The following is a 12,286-nucleotide window of genomic DNA, read 5'->3' as shown; positions in this document are numbered from 1 at the left end:
ATAATAAATAAAAAGGGATTAATGGAGAATACTAATTGTCATGTCTAGTAAAGGAGTACTGCAATGATCTGAGTGGCACAGTGGGCGGTGACAATACTTTAAAACATAGCCTGGTAGTAATTGTAATGTTTTCAAGACATTATTGTCATTAGAAACAAACTTTGGATTGTGTTTCACTTAAACAAGGCCTCCTGCACAGGGGCACATTACGGTAATGATCCCAGGGAGGCCAATGCTTCTGTTAATATGGCTGAACGGTCATTCAAAACACAGGGAGAGGCACAATGGATACAGGCAAGAGGACAGTAACTAAGACAGCACCCTATTAACAAACTGCCTCATCGCCCAACATTGTTCGTCCAATGTAATTACGAACACAGTGGTACAGTGCTCTATTAACCCTCTGTCCCATGGTGCAGAGTTATTTTGTGCATAATGCTATAACTAATATATCTCCCATTCCCAACACCACACACACAGGATCACATAGTCTTGTTATTGGTTAGAGAGGCTGGAGGAGAAACCAATTACTCCGGTAGGAGGGCAGGGTCTGATTCACTGTGATTACCACCATGTAGTCCAAACAACATCTCTCAAATGGAATGCATCTGTTTTAGCTAATAAAAATAACAGAGGACAATGCCAGTGCTCATTATTCACAGATATTAAAATATAGCTGATACCTGTGGCTGGATGTAGTGAAGTATGCTTAAAGGCCCAGTGCAATCAAAACATGAATTGCCTGTGTTTTGTATACTGTCACGGGTACTTAGGGCAGGAGGAAGGAGTAGAGTCAAATGCAGGAGATATCGTCCAGTAGCTCGAAGTTTATTCACACCCACACACTAGGTGATCAAAAGGCACTGGGAGTGCACAATACCCAAAAGGGAAACAGGTAATCCACAAAGGGAAAATCATGCACGGGGCGCAGCCCGGCGAGAAAATAAATCCTCCAATATAAAAACGGTAGAGAAGAAACGGCCACAGCGTAAACCCGCTGAAAAACAAACAATCTCGCACAACACACAACCCCAAAGGAACAAACTAAATACCCCCCCACTAATGACAGAAATGACAACAGGTGCGGACCTAGACAGACAAAACACAATGAACACAGAAACACAGATCGGCGGCAGCTAGTAGACCGGCGACGACGACCGGCGAGCGCCGCCCGGCCGAGGAGGGGCACCATTTTCTGTGGATACTGTGACATATACACTGAGTGTACAAAACACAAGAAACACCTTCCTAATATTAAGTTGCAACCCCTTTTGCCCTCAGAACAGCCTTAATTTGTCGGGCATGGACTACAAGGTGTCGAAAGTGTTCCACAGGGATTCTGGCCCATGTTGACTCCAATGCTTCCACAGTTGTGTCAAGTTGGCTGGAAGTTCTTTGGGTGGTGGACCATTCTTGATGCACATAGGAAATTGTTGAGCGTGAAAAACCCAGCAGTGTTGCAGTTCTTGACACACTCAAACCGATGCGACTGGCACCTACTACCATAGCTTTTCAAAGGCACCAAAATATTCCATCTTGCACATTCACCCTCTGAATTGCACACATACACAATCCATGTCTCAATTGACTCCAGGCTTAAAAATCCTTCTTTAACCTGTCTCCTCCCCTTCATCTACACTGATTGAAGTGGATTTAGGTGACATCAATAAGGGATCATACTGTAGCTTTCATCTGCATTCACCTGGTCAGTTTATATTATAGAAAGAACAATGTTTTGTACACTCAGTGTATATTTCCACACTGTGAGGTTGGAATAATACTCAGAAATTGTGAAAATTATCATAATGCTTTTTTATTGTAAGAGCTGCTTGAAAATACCTCCTGAAATTTCAGCCTGTTTGGTGGGATGGAGTTTTGGCCTGCCTTGTTACATCACAAGACCAATAAGAAAGAGAGTTCCAAACCTCTCTGCCAATAACAGCTTGTTTTCTGTTTCCCCCTCCCCACTTAAGAAATTGCTCTTTGCTAAGAAGCTATTTATGTTTTATTTTTGGCAAGTTGAATTGAAAACAATCACAGTAAGGTACTTAATTGTTACCAACACACTATTTGATATTTAAGGTTTAGAAACAGCTGCGGTCCAAACAGAAACAGGCTGCAGTACAAACACTTCAAAGACACACCCTTATGCCCTTGGGGGAATCCCCGTCGCCATCTTGGAGGGCGGCTTAAATTATTAGCCAAGCAAGGGAAGCAACATTGTCACGATTGTGTGTAGGAACGGACCAAGGCGCAGCGTGAATATCGTTCCACATATTTTATTATAATGTGAAACTATGCATACAATAAACAATAAACAAAAACAACAAACCGTGACGACAGAGGTGCAACATGCACTAACTCAAAATAATCTCCCACAAACAAAGGTGGGAAAAACAACTACTTAAATATGATCCCCAATTAGAGACAACGATGACCAGCTGCCTCTAATTGGGGATCATCTAAAAACCCCAACATAGAAAAACAGAAACTAGAACCAAACATAGACAAATAAAAATAGAATTAACCCCCCAGTTACGCCCTGACCTACTCTACCATAGAAAATAAGAGCTCTCTATGGTCAGGACATGACAGTACCCCCCCCACACACACAGGTGCGGACTCCGGCCGCAAAACCTGAAGCCAAAAGGGAGTGTTAGGGGGGGTGTCTAGTGTTGGTGGCGGTTTTGGTGAAGGACGAAGAACCTTCTCATCCTGCGGATCCTCCCGCATCGAAGGCGGTTCTGGTGCGGGACGAAGAACCCTCTCATCCTGCAGATCCGCCAGCATAGGAGGCGGCTCTGGTGCGGGACAAAGAACCCTCTCATCCTGCAAACCCACCAGCATCGAAGGCGGTTCTGGTGCGGGACGAGGAACCCTCTCATCCTGCGGATCCTCCAGCATAGGAGGCGACTCTGGTGCAGGACGAAGAACCCTCTCATCCTGCAAACCCACCAGCATCGGTGGAGGCTCTGAACCGCAAACCGTCGCTGGAGGTTCCGGATCGCAGACAGTCGCTGGAGACTCCGAACCGCAGACCATCGCTGGAGGCTCCGGACCGCAGACCGTCGCTGGAGACTACGGACCGCAGACCATCGCTGGAGACTCCGGACCGCAGACCGTCGCTGGAGGCTCCGGGCCACGGGCCGTCTTAGGAGGCTCCGGGCCGCGGGCCGTCTCAGGAGGCTCCGGGCCGTGGGCCGTCTCTGGAGGCTTCGGGCTGTGGACCGTCTCAGGAGGTTCCTGACTGTGGACCGTCTCAGGAGTTTCCAGACTGTGGAACGTCTCAGGAGGTTCCGGACTGTGGACCGTCTCAGGAGGTTCCGGACTGTGAAACGTCGCCGGAAGCTCCGGACTGGGAACTGTCGCCGGAAGCTCTGGACTGGGAACTGTCGCCGGAAGCTCTGGACTGGGAACTGTCGCCGGAAGCTCGGAACGGGAAGGTGCACTGGAGGCCTGATGCGTGGGGCTGGCACAGGTGGCGCCAGACTGGTAACACGCACCTCAGGGCGAGTGCGGAGAGTAGGCACAGGACGCACCAGACTGGGCAGGCGCACTGGAGGCCTGGTGCGTGTAGCCGGGACAGGTGGCACCAGACTGGTGACACGCACTTCAGGGCGAGTGCGAGGAGAAGGCACAGGACGTACCTGACTGAGGACACGCACTCCAGGGAGAGTGCAAGGAGGAGGCATAGGACGTACTGGGCTGTGGAGGTGCACTGGAAACCTGGTGCGTAGAACCGGTGCAGGCTATACTGGACCGTGGAGGCGCACTGGAGGTCTGGAGCGTAGAGCTGGTACAACCCGTCCTGGCTGAATGCTCACTTTATCGTTCCACATATTTTATTATAATGTGAAACTATGCAAGACATACAATAAACAATAAAGAAAAACAACAAACCGTGACGACAGAGTTGCAACATGCACTAACTCAAAATAATCTCCCACAAACAAAGATGGGAAAAACCCCAACATAGAAAAACAGAAACTAGAACCAAACATAGAAAAATAAAACTAGTATAAACCCCCCCATTCACGCCCTGACCTACTCTACCATAGAAAATAAGAGCTCTCTATGGTCAGGACGTGACAAACATAAGCCCCTCAGCCCTCGTTTTCAGTTGGCTTTACGAGTGTACAATTATGTTCACTCCGGGGCCTGAAACTCCCCATAATTCAATTTGCAACGATTGTACATCCGCTAAGAAAAGTCTGCGAAAACATAAAAACAACATCAATGGAGAAGTCAACGTACAAGTGTAAGTAAAAACGAATGCAAATAATTTTGAAATTGTGCTACTTATGCACATGACGGCACAAACACGTCTCATAAAAAGTTAATGTTTTTGTTTGGTTATCTTTTGGAAATTTTAGAAATAAAACATTTTTCTTCCTCATAAGTTCCAGCTAGGCAGGCTAACGTCAGTTAGCTCATACATTTGCTAGCTATCACACAGTAGGCGTATATTAATAATTATATATGTAGTATAAGTAGACATACAATCATAATTGACTGTAGCACAAGTAAAGTACCCACAAGATACCGGTGGCTGAAAACACAATCATCGCGGGTTGAACGAGTGACAAATTTCCGACCAAGGGTGGTCCATTTCAAAATCATTCCTTCCTCCCTCGCCCATTGCCCTGAAAGCGTATACTCGTCAGATGTCATGATACGTCATCAGAAGTGTCCACTTAATTTGAGGGCTGAGGGGATAGGGTGTGTCTTTTCATTGTTTGGACCACAGCCAGTGAGTCTTTCTCTTAATGAGGCAGTGCATGTCTGCTGTGGAGGCCAGGGCACAGTGCAGAGCTCAGAGCAGAGCAGAGCAGAGCAGAGCAGAGCAGTTATTAAGCATTCCCCACATCAATTTGAGAAGCCACCTCCATGCACAACGCTGCCCGGCGTGGCAGGGCCATGAACACTCATAATTAAGCAGCTGATTAGAATTTGCACAGCATACTGTCATGTCTAATGAAAGAACAATGATTGTCCCACATGACAGCCTCCATCCATCCACCTCTTAACCAAATACACTCTTCTCTCAGGCTCCTTCTTAACTTTTTTCCTTTTCCACCCTTTCTCCTTCCAGAAATCTTATGAGCCCTCCATTTTTCTAATTACATGAAGAATAGTCATATGTTGCTTAGCTTAAGTAATTGTGTCCTGGTTTAATGTGATTTCTCCGTGTTTGCTACCAGAACCCTGGGGTTGACTATGGGGACGTGTCTGAGCGGGTGGCCTTGAGGAAGAGGCTGCAGTGTCGGAGCTTCCGCTGGTACCTGGAGAATGTCTACCCAGAGATGCGCATCTACAACAACACCATCACATATGGGGAGGTGAGACATTCCCTATTCACTATCAATAATAGGTTTACAATACAAAAACATAATCAGGTTTTGAGTGGAAGACCTGTACTGATGTAGTGGAAGACCTGTACTGGATGTAGTGGAAGACCTGTACTGGATGTACTGGAAGACCTGTACTGGATGTAGTGGAGGACCTGTACTGGATGTAGTGGAGGACCTGTACTGGATGTAGTGGAAGACCTGTACTGGATGTAGTGGAAGACCTGTACTGGATGTAGTGGAGGACCTGTACTGGATGTAGTGAAGGACCTGTACTGGATGTAGTGGAGGACCTGTACTGGAAGACCTGTACTGGGTGTTGTGGAAGACCTGTACTGGATGTAGTGGAGGACCTGTACTGGATGTAGTGGAGGACCTGTACTGGATGTAGTGGAAGACCTGTACTGGATGTAGTGGAGGACCTGTAATGGATGTAGTGAAAGCTGTACTGGATGTAGTGGAGGACCTGTACTGGATGTAGTGGAAGACCTGTACTGGATTCAATTTTCACAACACAATACAAAAACAGGTGGAATATGTGCAGCCTACTGTGTGTTTGAAGAAAGCTGACAATAACATTCTACAAAGAATAAAAACATCACATTAGTTTGCCAAGAGATTATTAATTCATCAACCCACACATTCTTGAAATCTCCTCTTCAGTCTTCTGTTGAATTATCTTGTCTCTTTCAGTGATTGCAGAGTGTGCTTTGTTGTAAGGAATGCATCAGTATAAGAAGCAGTGTTTGTTTTAATATCACATACAGTGTTAGTCAAGCTATGTTTAAATGCTGTATGCACAAGCAATCTATCGTCGACAGTGTATTTTATCCCATCTGCACTTCAAAGATTACATGTTGAAGGGAAATTAATTCATTCACAGGGAGTCATCGAAAGGTAAAGGTATCATGTTTCCATCGCAACACGGCATAGCTACAAGATTCAATGCAATTTCCCCGTAATGAGATTTAATTAAACAGTTATTAGCTTTCGATGCCTACTTGATTGTTTTGAGCTCGACTGCACAACCCTGCACAGCAAAAAAGATTCTGACAGGACGAGAAATTGAATGCAAGAAGTCAGACAGTCAATTCGGAATCATTTTAAAATAAAAGTCAAGCCTTTTACTTATTGATTTCAAATTCAGAGAAGGGGAAGAAAATCAGCCTTTTCAAATATATGGTCGGCATATATCAGAAGTAAACTACAGATTCATCAAGCAGCACAATGTTGGTGGCCCTGGTTCTTCTACAGTCTTGATATGAATGATGTCTACGCCGGCGTCTTGCAAATGGATTCCTCAAAGCAGCTCCCATTTAGGTTGCACTATTTCAAATCTGCGACAAGCCACGGAACAGTTACCTTGTGTTGCCATAGCGCAGCAGCTGAAGCTCATCTGTCATTGGAACTTCAGCTGCACCCCCTGCACTGACCAGACCAGCAGAGCGGAGCCTATCTGACAACACAACATGATAGATATCTTCACAGGGTGGAAATAAAGTGATACACATTCAAATCACATACCTCCACCAACACATACCTCAACTAACACACACTACCATCTGGACTAGGAGTCTAGAACATTGAAGAGGTTTTTGTTGCTTACATGATACCCTATCTTAGAATAAAATTAAATCTCTCATTACTATAGTGTGTAGATGATTTGTTTATGAGACATTGTGAGATGACAAAGTGGCGTTGCATTTCCTAAGGGACAGATTTATTAAGAGTTACCTTTTACAGTATTTTCTAGACAAGAGGTTCTAAAAAATTATAGAAAAAGGGTTAGAAAAGACTGTTATAACAACAATTTTGAGTTTATACCTTTTTGTTTCCTTCTCGAAATAACAAATGTAAACTTTAACCTGAATCAGGAACAATAAGGTCTCTGTCTGTTGTGTTGCAGGTCAGAAACAGTAAGGCCAGTGGCTACTGTCTGGACCAGGGATCAGAGGACGATGACAAAGCCATCCTCTATCCCTGCCACGGGATGTCCTCACAGGTTAGCAGATTTCACTCCAATTATCATTGATATATTTACAAATAATATAAAGACTGTTCAGAATTTCAAAGTTGACTGAATGTGAACGTACCTTTTTTCTTCAACAAATAACAGTGTTTAAGCGTTATTCTTACATTATACAGTGTAATGCCATGGTATCTCATTATTGACAGCCAAGCAAAATAACATTTCATTTTGGGGAAAAAGCTCAGAATTGTGAATATATTCTGCTAAATGTGGTTTTAAGAAGTCTAGGCACTACAAAGTCCTCCTGAAGTGGAAGTAATTCATCAGCCAGTAGCTTTTTGCTTTCTTATTTGTTTGTTCTAATATTGTAATCCATGGCCTCTAGAGCCCCCTGGAAGTTTCATTAGAGAATGTTCACTAGGTGCTGACCTGTGAGTGCCAGGGCAAAAGGGGCTTTGCGACTATTTTTGTTGTGCACATGCAGCAAAACTAAAGCTCACGCCTGAGAAACAATCATGCAAATATTATTCATGGCTGATTTTTTGTCCACCCTCCAGATGCAGAGTGACATGTTTATTATCAGTCGCATGCTGAATATAAATACATTGTTGAGCACTGGGTGGCTCTTTCCTCCTTCCCTCCTTCTGATAGAGCTCAGTGCAGTCCAGTAATGTAAAGCTACATCAAGTCTTTAATTCTAACCTCAGGGGAAATAAACAAATGGGAATGAATTTTATGCCATTGTATCATTAGATTACAACGATGACTGGCACTATTCTACTACACATGACCCAATTCAATTTTTGGAGCCGTTTAGATTTTTACTGAACCTTTCCAATTCCGTATGAAAAATGTAATTGTGCTGAATAAATCTTTATTGTGCCTCTTAAAAGTCTGTCTCTGTTTCCACCATGCCTCCTGTAAGGAGATTTAAAACCAGGAGGACAATGGCACACCTTGTCCATTTGGCTAATCCTAATATAGGGCATGGCAGAGGATGGAGGTTCCAGGCCCAGGGTCTCCCCACTCAACCCCTTGGCTCATCCCAGCAGGAATCTCAGCTATGTATGGTGTACATGGAGCACTGGATGTTGCTCCCTGTTTTCTGTTTGCATCACTTATGCTAAGAGGCCTCTTAAATCCCCAGCCATGGGCTGTGTAGTAGTCATGGCCTGCATAGCAAATCGCACCCTTCCCCCTATATAGTTCCCTACTTTTGACCAGGGCCCATAGGGAATAGGGTGCCATTTGGGACACAAACAGGGTGTTTCACATCACACACTGGTCTCCTGGTGTGGCTCAGCCCCCATAGGGAGAGGACATGTCCTGTCTTCTGTCCAGGCTAATATACGGTGAGCCTGCCTGCCTGGGCCATACATGTAACATAAGCCTGCATGGCCCCTCACAAAGTACAGTAATCTCAGTGGGACATTGCAGTGCTGTCGCTCCATGGTAGAGCGAGGGGCGGAGGGGGGATTACCGTAGCAGGTGGTCTCCCTCTGAAATACTTCCTCCTATACAATAAAACACAAACATAATTTACTGTGCTCTACCCTGCTGTGTTAATGAGACAATTGGTGAACACATGATTAGCCTGACCCAAAGAGGCTCCCCCCAAACCTTACGGCTTCAAGAAAGTAATTGAGCATCAGCTTCTAATATAATGCTTTGAGAACAGGTTGATTGGCTTGGCAGAATAATTTTGTTATGTTGGCTAAGTATTTGTAATAGTAACATTTTAACTGCATTAGGAAATAAAGGTATCCACTCCGTAACGCTGTCAACACATTTTAACAGGGATTATGTCTTTGGCCTGTGCCCAGTTCTCGTTTACACTACTGATAAATCATCTTATGATGCCATTTGCTACACATTTCACAACCCGTACACTAGGATGGCAAATCCGTTTGAGGTATTTTGAAGGAATAAAAAGAAGAGTAAAATGAATGAATTACAAAAATGAATCACTTAATCGTTTATGATCTATTAGCCTTGCTGCCAGGCAGGAAGCCACTTCTAAACAAAATTTTGCAGCAGACAGCATATAGTTTTAAAAACCTTTATTGGTATTTGAAACACTTTCTCTTGGTATTTCAATAGAAATAGTGAAAAGGAAATCAGCTACAGGATATTAACCAGGCCCAAGGTAGTAAAAGTTTATATTTTTTACTCAAACCATAGCCTCCTTCAAACAAGTGTACCTTGAAAAGTCTGGACAAGTACGTGGCAAACCCATTCCATATTTTTCATATGTTCCAAATTGGTGTCTCTTAATTGTTATAAGAGTGCAGCACTCTGCTAAAAGAGCACCCAGTCAGCTTCAGTTATAGCTACAGTACAGCCTGTTAGCTCCACATGAGCTGGCTGGTATATCGTTTATCCAGCTCTGTGTATTTGGATTAAGAGAGTGGTAACAGAAAATATAAACCGGCAGCTATCAGCAGCCATTCATTCAGCTGCAAGGCTCATATATTTTCCATCTAAGCCAAGTCCTCAACAGTATGGGTTCAAAAGCATTCTGTTACATTGATCACCCTCCTCTTGTTCTGGTTCATACAGTTACGTGTAGCTCCGTTACAATACCCCCTCTTAGCTGGATGACTGGGGAACAATGGAGAAGAGCAGCATTTCACAGTGTGTGTCAAGTGGGTTGTATTGAAGACCCCCTTATCTTTGGCATCTAATTTCTGTGAGAGGATCAGTGTAATGAATAATATATGTTAACTCTACTGTATCCTAATGTAAAAGATATGAGGCACAGACATACACCATTTCATGTACTGGATTAAACGTCTAGGGATAATATTTGGTTGAGAAAATCTTTAGCATTAATTAACTATATAATTTCTATCTGTATATAATGCCCTCGGAAAGTCACATAATAGACTTAGCTCCAAAAATATTAAGATAATTGAAGTCTGCATACAGTTCATGAATTTGCTCACTGAATCAGAGTTGGATGATGAAAATACCTTCCGGTGCACTGCAATATCTATGAACTACTTGCCAATTTTATTTGCAGCATTTACTCAAATGTACAGTATTTTGGATCCATGCTTATTTTTGCTACAATCAAATGATCTGCCTGATGTTCATCTCTGTTTCAGCTTGCCCGTTACTCAACAGAGGGGCTTCTACAACTAGGACCCCTAGGGTCGACCACCTTTCTGCCTGACACCAAATGTCTCATCGACGACGGAAGAGGGCGCACGCCCAGCTTGAAAAAATGTGAATCTGTTTCACGGGTTTCCCAGAGGCTGTGGGATTTTACACAGGTAAAAACAAAACACAAATGGATTAAAATCAAATAATTGATCAATGTTTCTGAAAAGAGCCTCTGGCTTCTTTGGAATAACTCAGTCATGTAATGCATACATATAGATGGATTGAGGTAAAACAAATTGTTCTGTATAATACGATGAGCCATGTGTTAAATGTTAGATTAAATGTGGTTGCTGCTGGTAAAGGTCCCTCCATTGCAGAAGACTATGCAAAATCCCACTGAGCATAGTAAAACACATTTCCCACTTTCATTCAGTGCATTTGCATTCACAACTGGCTCATAGAAGGATAATAGCAATGTTGATTCTACTTTGAAGTGTGCCAGTACTGCGTATAATAACACTATTTGAACCATAATATCTACCATCAGGATTATAGAAAGTGATTTGAGGTTATGCAAAGTTAGTTGGAAGAATGTGTTCTTTTTCAATATCAGTGTTTCTGATATGATCTTTTCCCATTTTTTTTTGCAGAATGGTCCAATCATCAGCAGGGACACTGGACGGTGCATGGAGGTGGAGATGTCCAAAGATGCCAACTTCGGCCTTCGACTGGTGGTGCAGAGGTGTTCTGGTCAAAAGTGGATGATACGGAACTGGATAAAGCATCCGAAGCATTGAGGCAAGACATTACCTCTGAGAAAAGAATACCATTTCAATCTTGGAGGGCAAACCCATGGACAGACAGTCTGAGAGCATTCCACATGAGATAGCTATAGGCCCTGGGACTGATGAGATGAGTAGTTCACAGTGTGTGGACTCTTCTATGGACTGTGTGCACTGTGCCCTCCCCTTAGGGCATAGAGCTTTCAACTGCTGAATCTTTAGAAGAATATATGTTTTTAGCTGAGCTGGGGGTCAAACATGGAGAGCATACCATAGGCCTACAGCGAGCTAGACAGTACTGTTTGAAATGCTTTTTTACAGAACATCCACCTATGTACAAAATTAATAATAAGACAATGGAATGCAACTCCTAAGGGGGTTCAACACTGACAATGACAAGCAATGTGTATTTGATATAAAGCCAATCCCAGGAATCTTTGCAGATCAAAATATGAAATTGCTTATCAGTCACCATATCAACTTGTAATTACTTCAGGCTATCATTTGGAGAATTTCTTTGGACATTTCGCTAACCTGTTAAGAGATTTAATATGCTTCAAAAAGCTGTTCATCCTCCCGATGAACTGATCAGGATGCAAAGCAACTACTGTTCTCACAAATACAAAAGGATATTCTTTTCTCTTTTTCTTTTTGACTGCATTGCTCGCCACTGATTATCAGAGCAATAACGTGCCTTTTTCCATCCTTATGAGTCATCTGACCAGGGAATGTCAATTACACAAGCATGTACAAATTAGTTTAAAGCAATTAATATATAAACCAACGTAAATATGGCTAAATAATAGTAATATATTGTAAAATTGAAATTGATATTAGTCCTCTAAGAACAGTTAGGATAATAAAAATGTTTTTATGATGACCCAGGAGTACATTTTGTAAAACTGGATTAATTCAAGAATTCTAGATTGTAAACCATTGTTCACAGAGCAAGGTAGTGTATATAATGGAACATTCCAAGATTTCTAAAGATGTTTCTTACTCACAATGCTGTTCACTGCATGTTACATGGAAGGCAGGTCCTATTTTTACGGATGTAAAGACAGATGCTGGTGGTTGTTTGA

General features: G+C 43.1%; 1 protein-coding gene across 2 annotated transcripts in view; it reads left to right on the top strand.

Annotated features, from left to right (window-relative positions):
• The window catches only part of LOC106580456 (polypeptide N-acetylgalactosaminyltransferase 9), a 141,142-nt gene extending 129,058 nt beyond the window's left edge, over window positions 1-12,084 (top strand). For both annotated transcript variants that reach the window (XM_014161543.3, XM_014161544.3), the window contains 4 exons: window positions 5,202-5,339; window positions 7,255-7,350; window positions 10,425-10,592; window positions 11,073-12,084. In XM_014161543.3, coding sequence (XP_014017018.1) covers window positions 5,202-5,339; window positions 7,255-7,350; window positions 10,425-10,592; window positions 11,073-11,219 — 549 coding nt within the window. In that variant the 3' untranslated portion in view covers window positions 11,220-12,084. The remainder of the gene's footprint in view (window positions 1-5,201; window positions 5,340-7,254; window positions 7,351-10,424; window positions 10,593-11,072) is intronic.
• The last annotated feature ends 202 nt before the right edge of the window (window positions 12,085-12,286 follow it).

This window comes from Salmo salar, chromosome 20 (genome assembly GCF_965601325.2).
Source record: "Salmo salar chromosome 20, fSalSal1, whole genome shotgun sequence".
Classification (NCBI taxonomy): Eukaryota; Metazoa; Chordata; class Actinopteri; order Salmoniformes; family Salmonidae; genus Salmo; species Salmo salar.
The sequence above is the reverse complement of the archived record's forward strand: the minus strand, read 5'-3'. Positions and strand labels throughout refer to the sequence as shown.